At 46.3% G+C, this 24628-nt stretch overlaps 1 protein-coding gene across 1 annotated transcript in view; it reads right to left on the reverse strand.

The window, feature by feature from the left end:
• Window positions 1-1490: 1490 nt before the first annotated feature.
• The window catches only part of LOC140721819 (zinc-binding protein A33-like), a 34014-nt gene continuing 10876 nt past the window's right edge, over window positions 1491-24628 (reverse strand). The window contains exons 3-9 of the mRNA XM_073036632.1: window positions 22638-22707; window positions 17159-17340; window positions 12827-12922; window positions 11792-12025; window positions 10732-10754; window positions 10526-10644; window positions 1491-2118 (exon numbers count right to left, since the gene is read on the reverse strand). Coding sequence (XP_072892733.1) covers window positions 1586-2118; window positions 10526-10644; window positions 10732-10754; window positions 11792-12025; window positions 12827-12922; window positions 17159-17340; window positions 22638-22707 — 1257 coding nt within the window. The 3' untranslated portion in view covers window positions 1491-1585. The remainder of the gene's footprint in view (window positions 2119-10525; window positions 10645-10731; window positions 10755-11791; window positions 12026-12826; window positions 12923-17158; window positions 17341-22637; window positions 22708-24628) is intronic.

The raw sequence follows: 24628 nt of genomic DNA on the forward strand, positions 1-24628 counted from the left end.
GCGCCAAAATACCATGCCCACAATTCACCGATCCTAACTGTCGGAAGATGGGAGGATACCAGTGAACACAAATGAAACGTTGTCCACTCCTCCCTCAACAATGACCTGCCACCTGCCACTCATTCATGCTCCACCAGCCCCTACACCTCATCCCTCACCACTGTTCAGGTACCCATAGTCCTTCCAGGTGAGCCAACACTTCACCTGCGGGTCTGTCGGGGTCATCCACTGTATCCTGTGCTCCCGGGCCGGTCTCCACATCGCTGAGTGCCGACGTAGACTGCGGGAACACTCGGTTCCTTCCGCCTCGGAAAGCGATTTCTCGGTGGCCAGCCATTCCAATTCGACTTTTCATTCCCATTCTGATACGCCAGTCCAGAACTTCCTCTGCTGATGTGACGAGACACACTCGGGAGGAGCAACACCTCATTCCGTTTGGGTCACATCCGACCTGATAATAGGAGCATCGGTTTCCCACCTTCCGATCGTTTATCCGGCTTCTCTCATTATCCATTCCCATTCCAGCTCCCCTGTCAGGATTTTCCTTCCCCTCAACTGCCTAGTATGTACCTCTGGTACCCCTCCTCCTTCCCTTTCTACCCCTGTCCTCCCCCACCAGATTCCTTCTCCAGCTATCACCTCCCAGCTTCCCTCATTATTCCCCTCCCCATCTCCTATCACCTGCAAGCTTCCCTCATCCCTCCCCGCCCCCTCTATCACCTCCCAGCTTCCCTCATCCATCCATTCCCTCTCTCCTATCACATCCCAGCTTACCTCATCCATCCACCCCTCTCCTATCACCTCGCACCTTCCCTCATTCATCACTCTCCCTCTCCTATCATCTCCCAGCTTCCCTCTTCCATCACTCCCCGCTCCTATCACCTCCCAGCTTCCCTCATCCATCACTCCCCCTGTCCTATCACTTCCCAGCTTCCCTCATCCATCCCGCCCCCTCTCCTATCACCTCACAGCTTCCCTCATTCATCATTCCCCTCTCCTATCACCTCCGGGCTTCCCTCATCCATCCTGCCCCCTCTCCCATCATCTCCCAGCTTCCCTCATCCATCATTCCCCTCTCCGATCACCTCCGTGCTTCCCTCATCCATCACTCCCCCAGTCCTATCACTTCCCAGCTTCCCTCATCCATCACTCCCTCTCTCCTACCACGTCGCAGCTTCCCTCATCCATCACTCCCCCTGTCCTATCACTTCCCAGCTTCCCTCATCCATCCCGCCCCCTCTCCTGTCACGTCGCAGCTCCCCTCATCCATCACTCCCCCACTCCTATCACCTCCCAGCTTCCCTCATCCATCCAATCCCCCTCTCTTATCACCTCCTAACTTCCCTCATCCATCACTCCCCCTCCCTATCACCTGCCAGCTTCCCTCATCCATCACTCCCCCTCTCCTATCACCTCCCAGCTTCCCTCATCCATCACTCCTCCTCTCCTATCATCTTCGCAGTGTTTCTGTTCCATTGACGGATGCGGTGAACGAGTTAGAATTAATGGATCGATAATTCTCACATCGTGTTTATTTCACTGTAAACGGGTCGGGTCCCTGACGCCGGTCCCGGACCCGACCCGTTTACAGACCCGGAGCGGAACCGGAGCAGATTCTCAGCCACTCGTTTTCATATCCAGTCCAGAAGAAAGGATAAAGTTTCTTCGTGAATTTATTCCCACTGAAGGTGTGGAGATGGGACTTGGTCTCCGCGTTGTAAAATGAAACTGTCCCGGACTCGTAACTGATATAAACTCCCACCCTCCCGGGGATGGGACCGGCAGGGAGACGGGACACAGGGGAGTTGAGAACCCACATCACGTCATCAACCCGCGCGATGGTCCAGAATCCGGTCTCCGGACTCCGTGTGAACTCTCCCTTCCTCTCCACAGACTCTGCGGCGACTCCCAGACCCCAGCGCCGATTCCCCGTCACTTCCACCTCCCAGTAATGTCTCCCCGATGTGAATCCCTCCGATCCCAGCACACAAAGCCAGTTTGTGAACCTCTTCCCAGTGTCAGGGAGATCCCTCCGGGTCCCGGTCCGTCTCAAACTCTTCCGATCCTCAGACACCTCGAGCCGCGGATGCGCCGTTTCCACATCCAGGGTGACAGAGACTGGGGGGAGAAGCAGAGAATTAGAGAGTCCCCGGGGATCGGGGGGAGACTCGGGCAGCGCGGCCCCGGGGATCGGGGTGGGGGGGGGGGGGGGAGACTCGGGCAGCGCGTCCCCGGGATCGGGGGGAGCCGCTGGGCCTCAGGCACAGTCGGGTGGCCGCTAGGACCCTTTCCCGGGGTTTTACCCAAACACAGCGGATGGACAACCGGCATCTTCCCGAGGTTTTTCCACCGGGATAAAGAGCGGAGTTCTCCCGAATAACACACACACAATTCTGTAGGAATTTAACGGATCGAGCAGCACGTTTGCAGGGATGTGGCCAGGCCAGGCCACGTTTCAAGTCCCGATCTTTCCTCAAGAATGGAAAAAACCGGTGTGGGCAAGCGGTGGAAAACAATTCGATCCAGATGGGCAAACACGACGAAATCTGCAGATGCTGGAAATTCAAACAACACTCACAAAATGCTGGTGGAACACAGCAGGCCAGGCAGCATCTATAGGTAGAAGCACTGTCGACGTTTCACCAGCATTTTGTGTGTGTTGTTCGATCCAGATGGGGATTGGGTGAGTGAATACTGGAGGGGTTTAAACAGGAGGTCAGGGAGCCTCTTCGGCCCAACACGTTTGTGCCAACCAACTTGCTTTAATGACCTAGTCCCATTTGCTGGGCATCTTCCTGGTTTGTGCGAGTTTATTACAACGTCACTGCTTTTTCAGTTCGGAGTTCAGTTCCGGTGTTGTCTGGAAGGGGTTTTCTACGTCCCCCACCCCCCCACCGTGACTGTGTGCATTTCCCCCAGATGCTCTGGTTTCCTCCAAAGGCGTACCGGTTACCAGGTTACTGAGATTATTGTGAACTGTCTTGTGATTAGGCTAATGATAAATTCTTGGGTTGCTCTACCCACCTCTACAGCTTCTTCTGGCAACCTCTTCAGTTCCAGAGAGAAGGACCCATCCTGTCCAGCGTCTCCTTATAACCCAGGCTCTCCAGCCTCCGTAACATCCTTGTAAATCTGTTTACACCCGCTCCAGCTGAGTTACATCCCAAGGTGACCAGAACAGTACACACTGCTCCAAATGTGGCCGGACCAACGACTTGTACACACATATCAGGAAGTCCCAGCTCCTGTACTCAGAATTCTGACTGATGAAGGCAAGCATGCTAAACTGTGTCACAGTGTTGAAGGAACTTTGTACCTGTGCCACTTGCTCTTTCTGTTTGACAACTTCCTCCAGAGTGGTACAATTGCTGTGTCAGTCCTTTCCTGGTTTGATTTCCCAAAATACAACACCCCACATTTCCCTGAATTAAACTCCACCTGCCATTCCTCGGCCCACTGGCCCAGTTAATGGAGGGCCCGTTGTAAACTTAGATCACCCTCTTCACTGTCCACTCTACCACGAATTTTAGTGTCATTCATAAACCTACTAACTCTGTCCCTACATTCTCATCCAAATCATTAATATGAATGACAAACAACCGCGGACCCAGCAGTGACACCTACAGGTCACAGGCCTCCAGTCCACTGTGTTTCAGATTCAATTGGACAGATATTTCAATAGACAAGGCACAGAAGGCGTGTCACCTAATACCAGCCAATGGGATGAGTGTAGATGGGTAAATAGGTCAGTACACAGATGATGGGTTGATAGGCCCATTTCTGTGCTGTACAAAGATGACTTTGTGACCTTAAATCAATGGAATGACTGAGACCCCACATCCCTCCGGTGCAGAGAACTCTAAAGATGCACCATCCTCTCGAGGGTACAACCACCCTGAGGCAGTGACCTCTGACCCTCGACTGCTTGACAGGGGAAACATCCTCCCTGCATCCTGTCCGTTGAGCCTGGGAAGAGTTTCGTGTTTCCCTGAGATCCCCTCTCATTCTTTGAAACAGGGAACAGAGAACATGGAACAGTACAGCACAGGAACAGGCCCTTCATTCAATGTGACAGAGACTGATCAATAACGGCATCCTTCCTCTTCTATGTCGGATCGCCAAACCGTCAATTCCCCAACCTTTCAAAAATTTCTCTGCCTCCGCCTTAAATATATCCAATAATCAGGCCTCACACAAACTGCTGGAGGAACTCACTGGGTCAAGCAGCATCTGTGGGAGGAACGGGGTGGGGGAGTCTGGGGACACTGGGAGGTGAATGATAGATGGAGATTGACACAGGGAAAAGTGAGAGGAAGATGGAGTGAGGTTGCAGGGGTGGGTGACGGAGAGCGTCAGGAAGTGAAAAACAGGAAACCAAAGGCTGCCTTGTTTTGTAATCTTCTCAGTAACGGAGATGATAATGGGAACCATTCCGGGAAAGATGAATGGCAGGTGGAACTGGAAGCGGATGGGAGAGGGGTGGAAAGCCTGTCAGTGTTTTTGGCCAGGAGGAGGAACTACAGTCTACAAATGAGTCAATCTGAATGCATCAAGGACAGTGGAAGCAGACAGACCAATTGTCTTTGTTCTTGCCATGAGGTGGAAGGAGATAGAGGCTGCCGTTTTATGAAAAAATCTGTCCTCCATTTTGTGAACTTAAGTTGCTTGGCTTGAGAAGTGCTTTAAAGTAGACACAATGCTTCGGGTAATCTGCTGGGCTAAGGCTCATTTCCAAATAAGAAGTTATTTCTGATATGTTCTTTGGCTGGAGCTTTGTGACTGCTGGGGTCTGTATCTGTTCTTCATGATTCTCCACGGTTACTGAAGAGAACAATGAGCCAGAAATTACTAGTTGTCATTTGCTGGCGAAAGGGCAATGAATGAATGCTGTTTGGAGTAGAACCAGTACGAATGAGTTAAAAGTCAGTCACATGACCCACAGCCAATAACACTGAGATGCAACATTTGAATTGGTAAGGAATGAATACAAAAGCAGACGATTCGAGTGTGCTGACTACATTGACTCTCTGAGAGCCACCATCGTGGATTTGAAATGCCCCACCGATGTTGAGATTAAAAATGGGACTATGAGGAACAAATGGCCAGCAGAGACTCTTATTCACTGGGAGAACCTTTTCTATTCTGTGACTGTTCATGGAGGATCGGGTGAGCACTCAGGTAATCAGTTGTGTAAGTTGATGTGTGCTTACGTGGAGACAATAAAGGTACTTGTTGGGAATTACAGATTCTTTGTGCCTCCCTGATCATTATTACTAAGGGGAAGATCCTTGGAGCAGTGTGTATAGATGAATCTACAAGGTGGAGGGAATGAAGATGGCTGACGAGGATCTCTTTGTTTTCTTTCCTACAATCCCAACCCCACAGCCCCTCATGAGAACACGGATGAATTTGAAGAGTCCCTGGCAGACATATTTGCTTGACAATTCACCACAGGTGAGTTGCTGGAAGACTGGAGGGGGCTCAGGTGATAGGAAGGAATCGATGAGCAAGCCGGGGAACTCCAGGCCACTGAGCCTAATATCAGTAGACATAAAGTTTCTGAAAGACAGGATTGACAGCACGTGGAAAGGCAAGGACAGTCAGCACGGCATTGTGCATGAAAAAAATCATGGCTCACAAATCTGATTAGGTATAATACATCAAATTTTCACTCTAAAGACAGTAATGTGGCAATTATTTGATGAGGAAATGTGAGATTGAAGAGGAGGATTCTAGGCCTCGGCCTATGGACAATTTTCATAAGCTGAAGGATGAGGAACTACAATCTTCTGAGTCATTTCACGACCCTAATGCAACAAGGGACACAAAAAAGTCCGTCTTTACAATGAAAGCTACTCATCAATTGGTTTTACACGGACTGGTGATCCATTGAGTCTAATCTGTGGCAAACCACCCACAAATGTAGCAATGGCTCAAGCATAATTGAAAAGGCACTTAACTATAAATCAGTCACATGACACGTAAAAGAGTTGATTATTTTAAACGGCTACTGGAATATCAAAAGACACAGAGTAAAGCTTTTGTTAATAAAGTCACAGTCGGTGAGAGGATCCAGGACACAAGTTATTTAGTAGCAGAACTTATTACCCAGAAAGGGAAAAGTCACACAGTTGCTGAGAGCCTAATAATGCCAGCATGGCAGCGGAGTGAGAGACAGATAGGGCGGTAATGGGACAAGGCGAGGAAGGAAGTATGTGTGTGAGGCCAGTTTTCTGTGCTCAGTGTCAGATGTGGGAGGACCTGGAGTCTCCCAGACTCCCGCACCACCACATCTGCACCAGGTGAGTCGAGCTGCAGCTCCTGAGGAACCGAGTTAGGGAACTGGAGATGCAGCTCGATGACCTTCACCTAGTCAGAGAGAGCAAGGAGGTGATAGGGAGGAGTTATAGGCAGGTGGTCACACCGGGGCCACGGAAGACAGTCAAGTGGGTCACAGTCAGGAGGGGAAAGGGGAAGAGTCAGGTACTAGAGAGTACCCCTGTGGCTGTACCCCTTGACAATAAGTGTTCCTGTTTGAGTACTGTTGGGGGGGGGGGGGCAGCCTACCTGGGGGAAGCGACAGTGGCTGTCCCTCTGGCACAGAGTCTGGCCCTGTGGCTCAGAAGGGTAGGGAAGGGAAGAGGAAGGAAATAGTGATAGGGGACTACTAGTCAGGGGGTCAGACAGGCGATTCTGTGGATGCAGGAAAGAAAGTGGGATGGTAGTTTGCCTCCCAGGTGCCAGGGTCCGGGATGTTTCTGATCGCGTCCTAGATATCCTGCAGCGGGAGGGAGAACAGCCAGTGGTCATGGTACATATTGGTACCAATGACATAGGTAGAAAAAGGGAAGAGGTCCTGAAAAAATACTACAGTGAGTTAGGAAAGAAGTTGAGAAACAAGACAGCAAAGTTAGTAATATCGGGATTACTGCCTGTGCCACGAGACAGTGAGAATAGGATGAGATGGAGGATTAATGCGTGGTTGAGGGGTTGGAGCAGGGGGCAGGGATTAAAATTGAAGAGACTGGGGAAGAGGAGGTTAGCTCACAAATACAGAAAGCTTGTAGACAGTGTGAGAGTGAGGATAGGCCGGTGATAGAGAAGGGAAATTTCTGAGGATGTGACTAAACACATTGATGAAGGAAGAGCAGTAGATGTAGTGTATATGGATTTCCTCAAGGCATTTGATGAGGTACCCCATGCAAGGCTTATTGAGAAAGTAAGGAGGCATGGGATCCAAGGGGACATTGTGGATCCAGAACTGGCTTGCCCACAGAAGGCAAAGAGTGGTTGCAGACAGGTCATATTCTGCATGGAGGTCGGTCACCAGTGGAGTGCATCAGGGATCTGTTCTGGGACCCTTACTCTTCGTGATATTTATAAATGACCTGGATGAGGAAGTGGAGGGATGGGTGAGAAAGTTTGCTGCTGACACAAAGGTTGGAGGTGTTGTGGATAGTGTGCAGGGCTGTCAGAGATTACAGTGGAACATTGATAGGATGCAAAACTGGGCTGAGAAGTGGCAGATGGAGTTCAACCCAGATAAGTGTCAAGTATTAATGGTAAGACTCTTGGCAGTGTGGAGGATCCGAGGGATCTTGGGGTCCGAGTCCATAGGACACTTAAAGCAGCTGTGCAGGTTGACTCTGTGATTAAGAAGGCATATGGTGTATTGGCCTTCATCAATCATGGAATTGAATTTAGGAGCTGAGAGGTAATGTTGCAGCTATACAGGACCCTGGTCAGACCCCACTTGGAGTACTGTGATCAATTCTGGTCGCCTCACTACAGGAAGGATATGGAAGCCATAGAAAGGGTGCAGAGGAGATTTACAAGGATGTTGCCTGGATTGGGGAGCATGCCTTATGAAAACAGGTTGAGTGAACTCAGCCTTTTCTCCTTGGAGCGACGGAGGATGAGAGGTGACCTGACAGAGGTGTATAAAATGATGAGAGGCATTGATCGTGTGGATAGTCAGAGGCTTTTTCCCAGGGCTGAAATGGTTGCCACAAGAGGACACAGATTTACGGTGTTGGGGAGTAGGTACAGAGGAGATGTCGGAGTAAGTTTTTTACTCAGAGAGTGGTGAGTACATGGAATGGGTGGTAGAGACAGATACAATAGGGTCTTTTAAGAGGCTTTTAGATAGGTGCATGGTGCTTAGTGAAATAGAGGGCTATAGGTAAGCCTAGTAATTTCTAAGGTAGGGACGTGTTTGGCACAACATTGTGGGCCGAAGGGCCTGTATTGTGCTGTAGGTTTTCTATGTTTTCCTATGGTTTTTTTTCTATGTAGAACTATTGTGGGTAAAATGCAAGGACAAGAATTTGAAGATGTTTCACTCTCAAACAGTCGATATACTGATGACACGTCACAGGATACTGAAAAGGTTTTGTGTGATAAACTGAAAAACAACAGCTTCTCTGTGCAGGTTGATGAGTCCACAGATTTCACCAATAAATGTCATGTTGTAGCATTTGTAAGATTTGTAAGTGATGGTGAAATTCAAAAATATTTCTTCTATTGCAAAGCGCTGCCTGAAAGAAGCAAAGGCCAAGATATATATATATATATATCTACTGTTTTGTTTCATAGCTGAAAACAAAAGGTCTGTCTTGGAGGGACTGTGTTGATATCTGTGCTGAGGTGCCCCATCAATGGTTGGCTCCATGAGAAGTTTCGATTCTCCTGTTAAGGAAAACCCTGATGTTGTCACACCACACTGCTCTCTTCACAGAGAGGTGCTGATGTCAAAAACGCTTGGTGATGAAATGAAAAAAGTTCTGGATGATGCTACAAAAATGCTTAACTTTATTAAGCAAAGACCAGTTCACTTGAGAATGTCTAAAAAACTGTGTGAAAAGCTGGACAAAGTGCACATACAGAAATCCGGTGGCTTAGCGGAGGAAGATTACTCAACAGGGTATTTGAGCTGAACGGTGAATTGCAGGAGGACTATTGAGAAAATAGTAGGCCAGATTTTGCTGAGTGCTTTGAAGATGAAGAATGGCTGCAGAAACTAGGCTACTTCAGACATTTTTCATCATACAAACAAGTCTCTGCAAGGCCCTGGAGAAAATGTTCTGACTTCAAGTGACAAGATTCTTGGATTTAAAAAAAAGAGAATCTTTGGAAAAATCATATTGCAAAAGGAACTCTTGAAATGTTTCCACTGCTACTTGGACTTGTGAGTCTCATAAGAAACCATCTCGAAGAATTGCAGAACCAGTTATTGAACAGAAATTTATTATGTTTGCCTTCTGAGTTTTTAAAATTTATGAAAGGGAAAGAAAGAGATTAATTTCAAGAAATTGAAGCTAATCTTCACTACCTGTTTTTTTTTTTCAAGAATGGTTGGCTACAAATTGATTCTCTACTTAAAACAATGCTGACAATTATTTTAGATTATTATATCTGCAACTTACTGATTTAAGTTAACGTACCATGAGCTGCAGATATAATATTTTTTACACAGGGGTTCCTTGAGACCTGAAAATTATTTCAAGGGTTGCTCCAGGGCAAAATGGTGAGAAAGGATGATCTTGTCTGAGCCTGTGTCCTCTGGTCCTTGACTCACCCACTATATGAAATATCCTCCCTATGTTGACTCTATTCACACCTTTCAATATTCAATAGGTTTCAGTGCAATCCTCCCTCACTCTTCTAAACTCCAGTGAGGACAGGATTAGAGCCATCAAACACTCCTCACATGTTAAACCTTTCATTTCTGGGATCAATCTTGTGAAACTCCTCTGGACCCTCTCCAATGTCAGCACATCCTTTCTTAGTTGTCGGGCACAAAACTGCTCACAATACTCCCAGTGCAGCCAGAGCAATGTCTTATAAAGCCCTGCTGTCATATCCATCCCTCTGAAAGTGAATGTTGACATTGCATTTGTCCTCCTTACCAACCCAACCAGCAAGTTAACCTTTAGGGAATCTTTCACAGGGTCTCCCAAATCCCCTTGCACCCTGACTTTTGAATTTTCACCCCATTTAGAAAATAGTCTACACATTTCTTCTTTCAACCAAAGTGCACGATCATACACCTACCTACACGATTTCCCATATGCCAAATTTTCCCAATCCTCAGACGTTCTACTAATTTTTGCAATGTTGTATGCCCTCTCCTTTGCTTTCATGCTGTCCTTCATTTCCCTTGTTGGCCATGGTTGCCTCAACGTCCCTTTAGTAAACTTCTTTTTCTTTGGGATTTATCTAAACTGCACCTTCCGAATTGCTTCCAGAAACATCAGCCTTTGCTGCTGTGCTGTCATCCCTGCCAGTATCCACTTCCAATCAACTTTGGCATCTCCTCTCCCATGCCTCTGTAATTCCCTTTAGTTCACTGTAATACTGACACATCTGGTTTTATCTTATCCCTCTCAAACTGGGGGGTCAATTATATCACTGGCCCCTAAGGGCCACGAGTGGGCTCAACCACAAGGGGCTCTATAAAGCCATCTCATTGGCATTCTGCAATTGTTATCACAAAGAAGGACAAATGAATCTTCGTAAGTCTTACCTTGATTAATAGCATCAAGTGTTTCTCTCAATGCTGTGTTCAACAAATAGGGGTGATAGAATCTTTCATCTGGCAGGGCTCCATCTGTCACTGACAATTCCCGGACATCATCACTAATCCTGTAAATATTAAACTGATGGTCACATTCTGCAATTTTGAATTATTTCACAAATCCATAAAGGGTTTCAGTAAAGAGTGTGTCCTACCTCCTCTTTCGACGAACTTCTTCCTGGAATAAATGAAACACAAATTGAGAAGATGTAGGCTCACTGTCCACATCCTGAATTTCACCCAGGTCATTACAAGGTGTCACAAGTTCCCACTCCCACAGTCACTCACACACACAAACAGTTCAGAACCACGGGGAAAATTACAAAGAATGTTTCTGAAAATTATGCCACAAATGAATGGATGCAACTGACAGGAAAGGCTGGACAGGTGGTTTATTTTTATCTGGATATGATGGCAGGATGATAAGATGGAGGAATTTAAAATGAGTGACAGATTAGATTGGAGAAACCATCTCTATTTATGGGAGACCTTAAATTAAACATAAAATGCCAGGTGGTTTGGCAAGAGAACGTGGAACTCACAGCCACAGGAGTGGTTGAAGTGGAACAGCAGAGATTGATTGTAATGGGGAAGTTGGATAAACACATGAGGGACCATGGAGTTCGGGGCACTGTTGCTGGGTGTGGTGAGGAGGTGGGAGGAGGCTTGTGAAGCAGGGAAATTGATAGGAGAATGCATAGAAAGACCTGTCTATGATGTAAATTGGGATATAATCCGAAGAAGAATATATCTGAAAAGGAAAACTGACAGTGCAAAATTCTCTAAAACAGTGAATCTGATGCAATCTAGATATAGATGGTAAATCTGATGTGTGGGTCACATTCTGCAATTCAACCTCAGTTCCCACTGATCAACAGAGAGACCCTCACACCCACCACACCAGACACACTCACAGTCTGTGACTGTAACTGGGTGTTACTCTGAGTCTCAAGGGATATTATACATGGGAATCACAGAAACAATCACCAGCTCAGTGCTCTGATCAGAGTAACACATTCCTGAGAAGGTTGCAGACTGTCCTGTGATGTACAGATGTTGTGGGATGGGGTTTGGGGACAACAACAATCTGGAACAGTCAAAACATCTGTCTGGTTTAAATCAGTTTACAGCTGCAATATTTGTAAAGACCACATTGATCAAAATACATTATTCTGTCACTGTGCCCCTCTACAGAAACCAACTCAAATTTCTCACCATGAGAAACATCACATTTTCTTGTTGCTCCATCTGTTCCTGTAACTTTGTGATTTCCTCGTAGATGGAATTTAAATTCTCTTGAATCTCCTGAAGATTTTTCTCCATTGGATTTAGAATCCTCTCCTCTTCTTCCCTGAGATCTCGGAGTGTGTGCTGCTCTTTCTCGGAGATAATCCGGCGCAGTTCAGCAAACTGGGATGTGATGTGGGACTGAACACTGTGTGACTGTTCCTGTTGAATGAAAGGAAAGGCTGGTTTATTATTTGGCTGTGAAGTATTTCCTTATGACATGGACAGTGACCATTCAGTCCATTAAATTATTATGCTGGTTCTCAAGAGCTTCAACCCCACTCCCTCACTTTCCCTGAAACCCACTGTTCCTCACTGACCCATTCATTTACACTTGATTCACAGACCACCCACCTTCACAGGGTTAATTACGGTAGTGAATTAAACATTCAACCAGGATTTATGACAATATCGGCCCAGTTCACAAGGAGTACATGCTAACTCCCCACAGACAGCACAAAAGGCCAGGATCGAAAATGATCACCAAAGCTGATATTCTGTATTAAAGGGAACAAAACTACACAACGATTTATATTTAACTATGAATTGTTGGAATAATGAAATATATAGTTGTATTCCACCTGAAAAAATTACATACAATCTAAGAAATGAATATGATATATTTTTGCAAATTTGGCTCCCATACCTACAAAAGATAGGATTAAATACATAGGTCCTTTGAAGATAAAATTATAAAGTAATTGGGGAAAGTAAAAATAAAAATTAAAATTATTTTTAACTCCATGGAGCATGTGGGGATCCTCTGATATCCAGGCAATCTTTCTCTTCTTTCTTTCTTTTTTTTCTTTCTTTAGACAAGGGTTAAGGGGGGGGAGGGTTAATATTATTTTTTCTCTCTCTTACTATTTTATCATTACATTTATTCTTTGTAATTTTCTAAAAATTTAATTAATAAATAAAAACTACACAACGACATTGGAAATTCTCCTCAAGAAGTCTCACCCGAACTCCGGAAATCTTCTCTTTCTGTTGCCGCTCCATTTCCTCAAACTTGGATTTCTTTTCTGTGAGAGAGTCTAACGCAGATTTAACCCGGTCCTGGGAAGCAGAGAGTGAAGGAATTAGACAATAAAGATGCAGTGCCGATTCAGGCAGTTTATTGTCATATACACCAGGGATTTAACCTTTAAATCGAAGCAAGAGGCGGAGAGGGAAGAGGTAAAAGAAGCTCGGAGAGAAGCTGTTTCTTTTTTAACTGATCAGGGCAAAGAGGCTAGACTGCGCAAGCACGTGAAAATCAGCCTCTTAGATCAGCGGGGGAATTTTAAAAGTGAGCAGAGGCTGAGGACGAGCTTCACTCCAGGGGAGGTAAGGCCAGGTAAGCTCCTTTAATTAATCTAATTAGCTTAGGAGTAGGTAATGGAGGCAGCAGTTAGGGCAGTTGAGTGCTCCGTTTGCAGTATGTGGGAAGTCAGGGCGAGCACAGCTGTCCCTGATGACTACACCTGCAAAAGGTGCATCCAGCTGCAGTTCCTGACAAACCGTGTTAGGGAACTGGAGCTGGATGAACTTCACATCATTCAGGAGGCAGAGGCAGATATAGACAGGAGTTTCAGGGAGATAGTCACCCCTAGGAGTCAGGAGACAGGTGACTGTCAGGAGAAGGAAGGGGAATAGACAGGAAGAGCTGAGCACCCCTGTGGCCGTTCCCATCAACAATAAGTATACCGTTTTGGATACTGTTGGTGGGGACGACCTACCAGGGACAACTTGCAGTGGTTGCGTCTCTGGCACCGAGACTGGACCCTCAGCTCAGAAGAGACGTAAGGAAAAGAGGAGAGCAGTAGTGATAGGGGATTCGATAGTTAGGGTGACAGATAGGAGGTTCTGCGGAATAGATCGAGAATCCCGGATGGTGTGTTGCCTCCCTGGTGCCAGGGTCTGCGATATCTCGGATCGAGTTCTCAGTATTCTCAAGAGGGAGGGTGAGCAGCCGGATGTCGTGGTCCATGTAGGGACCAGTGACGTGGGTAGAAAGAGTGAGGAGGTCCTGAAAGGTGAGTTTCGGGAGCATGGTGCCAAGTTGAAGGACAGGACCTCCAGGATAGCAATCTCAGGATTGCTACCAGTGCACACGTGCAGGCGGGTTTAGAAATAGTAAGATAGTGCAGATCAACACGTGGCTGAAGACATGGTGCAGGAGGGAGGGCTTCAGATTTATAGATAATTGTACAGTTTTCCAGGGAAGGTGGTACCTGTTCCGGCGTGACAGTTTACATCTGAACTGGACGGTGACGAATATTCTTCCAGGTAGGTTTGCTAGAGAGATTCCAGTGGATTTAAACTAGACACAAGGGGGGAGGGGAACCAGAGTGTAGGAACAGATGTATGGGAGAAGGAAGAAAAAGAAGTTCTTTGTACTGTTAGAGATAAACAGAGAGGAAGAGGTGGAGAATTTCTTAAATGCATTTATTTTAATGCTAGGAGCATTGTAAGAAAGGTGGATGGGCTTAGAGCATGGATTGATACCTGGAAATATGATGTTGTAGCTATTAGTGAAACATGGTTGCAGGAGGGGTGTGATTGGCAACTAAATATTCCTGGATTTTGTTGCTTCAGGTGTGACAGAATTGGATGGACAAGAGGAGGAGGTGTTGCATTGCTTGTCCAAGAAAATATTACAGCAGTGCTTTGGCAGGATAGATTAGAGGGCTCATCTAGGGAGTCTATTTGGGTGGAATTGAGGAACAGGAAAGGTGTAGTAACACTTATAGGGGTGTATTATAGACCACCTAATGGGGAGCGAGAATTGGAGGAGCAAATTTGCAAGGAGATAGCAGATATTTGTAGTAAGCACAGGGTTGTGATTGTGGGAGATTTTAATTTTCCACACATAGACTGGGAAGCCCATACTGTAAAAGGGCTGGATGGTTTGGAGTTTGTAAAATATGTGCAGGATACTTTTTTGCAGCAATACATAGAGGTACCAACTAGAGAAGGGGCAGTGTTGGATCTTCTGTTAGGGAATGAAATAGGGCAGGTGACAGAGGTATGTGTTGGGGAGCACTTGGGGTCCAGTGATCACAATGCCATTAGTTTCAATATAACTATGGAGAAGGATAGGACTGGACCCAGGGTTGAGATTTTTGATTGGAGAAAGGCTAACTTTGAGGAGATGCGAAAGGATTTAGAAGGAGTGGATTGGGACCATTTGTTTTATGGGAAGGATGTAATAGAGAAATGAAAGTCATTTAAAGGTGAAATTTTGAGGGTACAGAATCTTTATGTTCCTGTTAGGTTGAAAGGAAAGGTTAAAAGTTTGAGAAAGTCATGGATTTCAAGGGATATTGGAAACTTGGTTAGGAAAAAGAGAGATCTACAATAAATATAGGCAGCTTGGAGTAAATGAGGTGCTCAAGGAATATAAAGAATGTAAGAAGAATCTCAAAAAAGAAATTAGAAAAGCTAAAAGATACGAGGTTGCTTTGGCAAGTAAGGTGAAAATAAATCCGAAGGGTTTCTACAGTTATACTAATAGCTAAAGGATAGTGAGGGATAAAATTGGTCCCTAGAGAATCAGAGTGGACAGCTATGTGTGGAGCCGAAAGAGATGGGGGAGATATTGAACAATTTCTTTTCTTCGGTATTCACTAAGGAGAAGGATGTTGAATTGTGTAAGGTAAGTAAAACAAGTAGGGAAGTTATGGAAACTATGACGATTAAAGTGGAGGAAGTACTGGCGCTTTTAAGGAATATAAAAGTGGATATATCTCCGGATCCTGACAGGATATTCCCTAGGACCTTGAGGGAGGTTAGTGTAAAAATAGCAGGGTCTCTGACAGAAATATTTCAAATGTCATTAGAAACGGGGATGGTGCCAGAGGATTGGTGTATTGCTCATGTGGTTTCATTGTATAAAAAGGGTTCTATGAGTAAACCTAGCAATTATAGCCTGTCAGTTTGATGTCAGTGGTGGGTAAATTAATGGAAAGTATTCTCAGAGATGGTATATATAATTATCTGAATAGACAGGGTCTGATTAGGAACAGTCAGCATGGATTTGTGCGTGTAAGGTCATGTTTGACAAACCTTATTGAATTTTTTGAAGAGGATACGAGGAATGTTGACGAGGATAAAGCAGTGGATGTTGTCTATATGGACTTCAGTAAGGCCTTTGACAAGGTTCCGCACGGAACGTTAGTTAGGAAGGTTCAATCGTTAGGTATTAATATTGAAGTAGTAAAATGGATTCAACAGTGGCTGGATGGGAGATGCCAGAGAGTAGTGGTGGATAACTGTTTGTCAGGTTGGAGGCCGGTGACTAGTGGTGTGCCTCAGGGATCTGTACTGGGTCCAATGTTGTTTGTCATATACATTAATGATCTGGATAATGGGGTGGTAAATTGGATTAGTAAGTATGCAGATGATACTAAGGTAGGTGGCGTTGTGGATAATGAAGTAGGTTTTCAAAGCTTGCAGAGAGATTTAGGCCAGTTAGAAGAGTGGGCTGAACGATGGCAGATGGAGTTTAATGCTGATAAGTGTGAGGTGCTACATTTTGGTAGGAATAATCCAAATAGGACATATATGGTAAATGGTAGGGCATTGAGGAATGCAGTAGAACAGAGTGATCTAGGAATAATGGTGCATAGTTCCCTGAAGGTGGAATCTCATGTGGATAGGGTGGTGAAGAAAGCTTTTGGTATGCTGGCCTTTATAAATCAGGGCATTGAGTATAGGAGTTGGGATGTAATGTTAAAATTGTACAAGGCCGAATTTGGAGTATTGTGTACAATTCTGGTCACCGAATTATAGGAAAGATGTCAACAAAATAGAGAGAGTACAGAGAAGATTTACTAGAATGTTTCCTGGGTTTCAGCAGCTTAGTTACAGGGTAAGATTGGACAAGTTAAGTCTTTATTCTTTGGAGCGTAGAAGGTTGAGGGGGGACTTGATAGAGGTATTTAAAATTATGAGGGGATAGATAGAGTTGACGTGGATAGGCTTTTTCCATTGAGAGTAGGGGAGATTCAAACAAGAGGACATGAGTTGAGAGTTAGGGGGCAAAAGTTTAAGGGTAACACGAGGGGGAATTTCTTTACTCAGAGTGGTAGCTGTGTGGAACGAGCTTCCAGTAGAAGTGGTAGAGGCAGGTTCGGTATTGTAATTTAAAGTAATATCGGATAGGTATATGGACAGGAAAGGAATGGAGAGTTATGGGCTCAGGGCGGGCCAGTGGGACTAGTAAGCGTTCGGCACGGACGAGAAAGGGACGGGTTAGAAAACAAAAATGCAATGAAAAAATATCAGGTGATCAAAATCGATTTGTTTTACCCTATATACTTCAACGGCTTCTTTAATTGGCAGGAAGTTGTGAGACTTGTGTTCCCGCGTATCTCTGCAGATCACACAGAGCAGTTTCTTGTCGTTTTCACAAAACAGCTTCAGTTCTTCCTCGTGTTCCTCGCAGTAAAGTTTACTTTCCTTCTCTTTCGGATTCAGGTTTAGTTTTCGAGCTTTCTCAGACAGATTTGCTAAGGCCCGATTGACCCTGAGGGTGCGGTCCGCAATCTCCTCTCTACATTCCGGGCAGGAGTTTCTCTCCTCCCTTTCCCAACACCGATTGATACAGGAGCGGCAGAAGTTGTGTCCACACTCCAGTATAACCGGGTCGGTGAAGAAATCCAGGCAAATGGGACAAATTGCCTCGTCGGTCCAACTCTCGACCTGTCCTTTCGAAGCCATGTTAACTCCCGGTACTTCCTGGTTCAGGATCCTTTCACTTTCGGGGAGCCGCTGAACCCCTGCGGTACCGCGGCTGTCCACTAGGGGCGCTGCAGTCTCGTGAATGACGGTTCTATTCCTACGAGTGTTCAAAGGACCATTTCCACAACAAGGTGGGATCAGGAACACATTAAACAGGTGGGAACATAACGAAAACCTCAGCCATGGACAGCCCCATGCCCGGCTGCGAAAAGAAGAGTGTTGTGCATGGGTTACCCCCGTCCTGCAAAACCGCAGTGTGACAGATGCATCAACTGAATGTCCACAGGCTCACCCCCGGGATAGGCAGGACCTTCGCCTGGAAGATGATTGGATTGTGCAAGGAGAAGCCAGACAGCCAGACAGCCGATCGGTGTTCGGCCCAGGTCAGAGGCCTCTGGCGAGCTGCTCTTGGCAGTGCAGAGGGCGTGATTGGCATAAGAGGCAGAACATGACTGAAGCCGGAGAGAAGAGCCTGGCTCAGTCTGAGGCAGGACTGAAAGGGACGAGTTCTGAAAATAGAGACACTGGAGACTGCAGATGCTGGAATCTCGAGCAAGAATCGAGATGCTGAAGGAACTGAGCGGGTGTTAACCCGAAATGTCGATGTTCCGTTTCCCTCCACAGATGCTGCCTCACCCGCTGAGTTCCTCCAGCGGCTCGTTTTCAATATTTTCGAGGTCCAAAGAGAGCCAGACTGGAGTTTAAAACTGTGGTTCAGTAAACATTTAAAGCAACTGTTAAATTCGTTCATACCATGAAAATGGAGATGTGGAGAGAATATTGTGCTGTGAGGAGACAGATGCAGTTGTGATGATGACCAGTGGCTGCAGGAAAAAACACAGGACTGGACGTTATACATCACAGGGTGGAAAGCATTCGGTTTTTCAGTGAAGCTCTGATTTCCACTGCCGTTCATATGAAGAGGCTTCCTCACTTCACTATGTCCAACCCGGCTCCAATGGCAGGTATGGTCTCCCTCACTCCAAACACACCCAACAAGTTGATTTTTTTTAAAATCATAACAGACTTTATTTACCATAAAAATATTCACCAGAATAAACTGTGTAATGCCATTACCCAATGAATTTACATTCAGAGTCATTCATTAGTGTTCTTTTACTTTCATTGAAACCGATCAGACCGTTTCCGCTCAAGTGGCCCCGGGATGGTTCACTACTACAATAATAGAGAGACTTCCTCACCCAACCCGGCCACTCACTGTCCAGCGGCAGAGGAACCCTGTCCCTTCAGTGCGTCCCTCAGCACGTACTCCTGCAGTCTGGAAGGTGCCAGTCGGCTACACTCCTCTGCAGCAGGGGCTTCCATCCACCACGGGATCGGGGCCTGTTGTCTGCTGCTGCCTCCTAAACCCACCACCTGCTGCTGGGTGACGGAGGCAGCGCTGCAGTGGCTGAAGGCCAAGGGAGAAGGTGGCACAAAGGTCGGACGTGGTCAGCTGTGACGTCCAGTGCCCCTGGAAGCAAAAGCTGCAACCCACGGAAAGCGAGGGAGGGTGAAGTCCCTCTGATGGTCCACTACTTCTCGGTTGGATTTTCCATTCACAGGCTTTGATGGTTCCATACCAGGCCAGCACGTAACCCCTCCATATACTCTCCACCACACATCTGTGGAAGTTTGGTGAGGATTTAGATGTCTCGCTGAATCTCCACAAACTTTCGAGATATTAGAGACACAGACATGCTCTCGTCACAATCGCACTTGTGTACCAGGCCCAGGACACATCCTCGGAAATGATAACATGGAGGAATTTAAGGTCGCTGGCCCTCTCCACCTTTGATTCCCCGATGAGGACTGGCTCATGGACCCCCTGAAGTCACTAATCAGCCCCTTGCTCCTGCTGGCATTGAATGAGGGGTTGTTATTGTGCCAAGGCTCAGCCAGGTTTTCAGCCTCCCTCCTATATGCAGATTCGTCACCACCTTTAATGCGGCCAGCAGCAGTGGTATCATCAACAAATGTAAATATGGCATTGGAGCTGTGCTGATCCTCACGGTCAGAGGTAAATAAAGAGTAAAGTGGAGGGGTCGGGAGCTATACACACAGCCGTGTGGTGACCTGTGCTGATGGAGACTGTGGAAGAGATGTTGCTGCCAATCTGAACTGACTGGGTAGAGGTCTGGATGCGAAGGGGAATCCAGGGAAATGGCATCAGCACAGTGAAGAGGCATTTGTCAGGTGAGGGGCTAAATGGCCTCCCCTTGATTCTGTTCTCCATGTTCTTCAGAGCTGTGGATCGACTGAACTGAGGGAGCATAGAAGGCGCTGGTGAATAAACAGAGGTGTAGAGCAGGGGGGTGGAAAGATGGGGAAGTATAAATAAATGGTCAGCACAGAGATGATGGGCTGAAGGGCCTGTTCCGGCTCCTACTGTTTTATCTTCTGTCCTGTGGTGAAATATAAATAACTGTCAGGCAAACAACTTTCTCAGTGAGATGGGGACATTGATGCAACGTGACATCGCGAGGTGTCGGAAACACTGGGATTACTGACGCAGCTGCAGCAAAACTTCCTGATTTCACCCCGTTGTGCTGCAAGGTCCTGCTCTTCCTAATCAGATGCAGAGAGGCAGACAGCACGGACCGAGGCCCTTTGGCCCAACGTGTCTCTGCAAACCGAGCTGTCTTCCTGAACACATCCCATTTGCCGACATCTTGCCCTCATCCCTCTAAACCTTTCCTATCAAGCACTTATCTATGTTGTAATTTGTTGTCTTTTAAATGTTTTAATTAGACACACCTCCACCATTCCCTCTGGCAGCTCATTCCACAACTCACCACACTTTCCCCTCACCTGAAACCTCTGTCCACAGGGTTTAGACTCCGTGACCCTTGGAAAAGGACTGTAACCATCCACCTTACCTGTGCATTTTGTAAACCTCAATAAGCTCAGCCCTCAGCCTCAGGGAAAACAGTCCAGGCTCGTCCGGGTTCTCCTCATCACTCAAGGAGTAGTTCTGACAACATCAGACTGAAATATTTCTGCACCATTTCCAGCTTCTTGTCATCCTTGCTGCCACCAGGTAACCAGAATTGTGTCCAACACTCCGAGTGTGTTTTCACTAATCTCTTGTACAGTTGCACCATGTCATGACAACTCTTGCACTTAATACCCTGACTGATGAAGACAAGGGTATCAAATGCCTTCTTCACCACTTTGCCTACCTACAGTGGTGCTCGCAAGTTTGTGAACCCTGTAGAATTTTCGATATGGCCTAAAGTGTGATCAGATCTTCACGCAAGTCCTAAAACAAGATAAAGAGAACCCAATTACATAAATAACACAAAAAACCTTATACTTGTTCATTTATTTATTGAGAAAAATTATCCAATATTACATGTATTTGTTGGAAAAATTATGCGAATCTTTGCTTTCGGTAACTGATGTGACCCCACTTGTACAGCAATAATTCCAACCAAACGTTTCCGCTAACTGTTGATCAGTCCTGCAGAGCGGCTTGGAGGAATTTTAGGCCATTCCTCCTTGCAAAACCGCTTCAACTCTGGGATATTGGTGGGCTTCCTTGCATGAGCTGCTTACTTCAGGTCCTTCCACAATATTTCTCATGGATTAAGGTCAGAAGTTTGACTCAGCCATTCCAAAACATGAATTTTCTTCTTTTTAAACCATTCTATTGTCGATTTAGTCTTGTCTTTTGGACCATTGAATTCTTGCATAATCCACCTTCTCTTAAGCTTCAGGTGACAGACTGCAACCCTGACATTCTCCTGTAAAATGTCTTGAATTCATTGTTCCAAGCTGTCCAGGCCCTGAGTCAGCAAAGCAGCCCAAAACCACGATGCTCCTTCCACCGAGCTTCACAGTGGGATGAGGTGTTGGTGTTGGTGTGCGGTATCCTTTTCCCTCCAAATGTAGCAATGTGCTTTTCTGCCAAAAAGTTCAACTTTTGCCTGAACATTGTCCCAGAAGTGTTGTAGAACGTCCAGGTGATCTTTTGCCAACTTGAGACATGCATCAATTTTTTTAATAGGGCAGGGTACCTCATCTCATCTCATTGAATGGAACAACTCATTCCAAATGGTTTTTATAGAAGGCGTTAGCACAGAGGTTCACATACTTGTTCCAACAAATACATGTAATATTTACGTTTATGTATTACCTATAAAGTGAGGCACCACTTCACCTGCGAGTCAACTGGGGTGATACACTGTATCTGGTGCTCCCGATGTGGCCATTTATACATTGGGGAGACCTGTCGCAGACTGGGAGACCATTTCGCCAAACTGCTCAGTCCTCCAGCAGTGGCGGGATCTCCCTGTGGCCACACACTTCAATTCCACAGACCACTCCCACTCTGGAATGTCCGTCCTTGGCCTCCTCTACCGTAAAGATGAGGCCACATGCAGGTTGATGGAGCAATACCTTATCTCCTGTCTGGGTAGCCTCCTACCTGCCGGCATGAACATTCAACTCACAGACCTCCATTGATACCCCTGCCCCCCCTTACCCCATCCCTATCTATAATTTTAGTCTGGTTCTCTCTCTCTCCCTCTCTCTTTTCCCCCCTCACTATAATCTCCCCCCTGTCCTACCTTTCTTTCTCTTTTATTTCCCATAATTCTCCACCTTCCCCCAGCCCATTTCCCTTCAGCCTATCACTTCCCAGCTCTCTACTTCATCCCTCCCCCCACCTCTTATCCCCCCTTGTCCATCCCATGTTACTTCACTCCTGATGAAGGGTTTCGGCCCAAAACGTCGTCACTACCTCCTCCCATAGATGCTGTCTGGCCTGCTGAGTGCTGCCAGCATTTTGTGTTTTTATTTATTTCCAGCATCTGCAGATTCACTCGTGTTGCCATGTAATATTGGATCTTTTTCCTCAATAAATAAATGAACAAGTGTAATGATTTTGTGTTATTTATTTAATTGGGCTCTCTTTATCTAATTTTAGGACTAGCATGAAAATGATCTCATTTTAGGTCATACTTATACAGAAATAGACACAATTCTACAGGGTTCTACAGGTAGATCTACATTCTGTCGTCACCAACTTCCCTGTCCAGCGCACCTCCAATGATGGTGTCATCTGCAATTTTACTGATCAGTTCACCCACGTTCTCATCCAAATCATTAGTTCTCTATATATCATAACATAAAAGGTTTATGTGATTGATTATTTGAAAATTAGATGAAAATGATTTGAGCTGGAGTTCTATTCCATTCCACCTCCACTTGTACTGTATTTTTAAAAATCTTTTGTGTGTAAGTTATTTCCTTTCAGCTTTTCTTAAATATTTTTCTGCTCTCACCTCACATCCCTAACATTACCGACCATGGTACTGTTGGGCTTGAAATTCTGCCCTGTGTTCGTTTAGCAAGAGAGACAACCAACACCGGAATATTACAAAACTTGGGTTTATTGCAGAATTCGTAACTGGCACAGCGAATCGACGGAGTCGCTGGAGAAGGCGCGTTCCAAATTCCCCTTACAATCTGCTCTTATTTATATCCCTTTTCCCCCCAGCACAACCCCCCGCTACATATTAGGTAATATCGGGCACTTGTGTCCATCTTATTGGCCCGCAGCCATATGCTCACGAGTTACCTGTTTCTTTTGTTTACTGAATCGCGTGACACTGGTAGTTTCGGTGTAGCGGGGTCCCCAGTTTCGCTCCCCCCTCCCTCTCATTACGTGAGCCACTCCTGACCTGTAATGGCAGTCTCGAATTAACCCTAACATTAACCCTAACACTCCCTCCCTTGGCCTCCCAGAGGCCACACCCCTTACAAGCTTTTCCGCGGCTGCCGGGATCAGGCAGGGAGGTGAGCGTCCCCCGGCACTCTTTGGCGTGTCCTCCCTATTTGCTTATCCTGATTTGTCCGACCTAGGGTCACAAAATATGGGTAGGGGTTCCCTAAACATCCGCAATTTTTACAAGTAGCATGCAACATTTCAGAAAACTTATTCAAGAACAAATTCACAATCCCCCCCCCCCCCTTGCCATGGTCCATTTCAGTCCGTGTCCTCCCATAGCGCGTCCACTTTCCGGGAGGGCCGTGTCCTCCCCTTCCACCGGGAACAAGGGTGCCTGGTACGCCGGTGGAGGTCCATCCTTTCCGGTCAAGGCTCGATCTATAGTCCCGCAACAACAACCACACGTAATAAAGATAGCAATTGAAATAGACAGTCCTAGAGCCGACTGTCCCAGAAACGCTCCCCACTTGCCAGAGGTCTTATTTAGCCAGTAGAAAATGATGCCAGTTATTGTCCCCCTCCCTTCTTATCTTTTAATGCCCTGTTGAGACCTCGGTGACAGGGTATGGACCATGCCACCGTTTTCCGTTCCAGGTGAGCTTCCCCGGGCCTCGGAGGAACACTTCCACTCCTACCTTGATGGTGTCCGACCCCTGCGGCTGCTCACTGTTAGATTATTGAAGTCGCACAGTTATCAATTTTACCATATTTCTAAAAACTCTCATATACTCTGTTACTCAACACACAAATGTCTGAGTTTCGGTAACTCGAAATTGAAGTGCTCCATGGCTCCCTAGTACACAGAGAGGATCAAATGTGGGACGGTCGCCTTTCAAAACCTGACCTTCACGTGGGAGATTTCTCCTCTGAACAACCAGTCTAAGGTAGGCGCCGTCAGTATCCCTGTGTACTACGGTGTAGCGCGACACTTTTCTCTTCTCCTCCTCACTCCTGAGACTTTTATGCCCATCGTGGGCGGCGGGTACCCTCACTTAGAAGACTTTTCCACGGGCGGAGGATCTTCCTAAAAACAGATAAGAGTTAGCACTTACCAGTCACGATTCTGCACCGGGAATGATCTCTCCCAGGGTAATTTGGGGTTGGTGAGGATCCGTCAGCAGACAAGATCTAACTCGGTGATTTAACTATCTATTGGAAGTCTTCGATATAACAGGCACTTCCTGACCTTAGTCGAGGTTGCGGCCGCAAGTTGTCTGCTGTCGGACCCGCCAGCCTGTGTTGTCTCTCCCTCCCCACGTCGGGGTCACCAAATGTTGGGCTTGAAATTCTGCCCTGTGTTCGTT

Source organism: Hemitrygon akajei, chromosome 2 (genome assembly GCF_048418815.1).
Source record: "Hemitrygon akajei chromosome 2, sHemAka1.3, whole genome shotgun sequence".
Taxonomy (NCBI): domain Eukaryota; kingdom Metazoa; phylum Chordata; class Chondrichthyes; order Myliobatiformes; family Dasyatidae; genus Hemitrygon; species Hemitrygon akajei.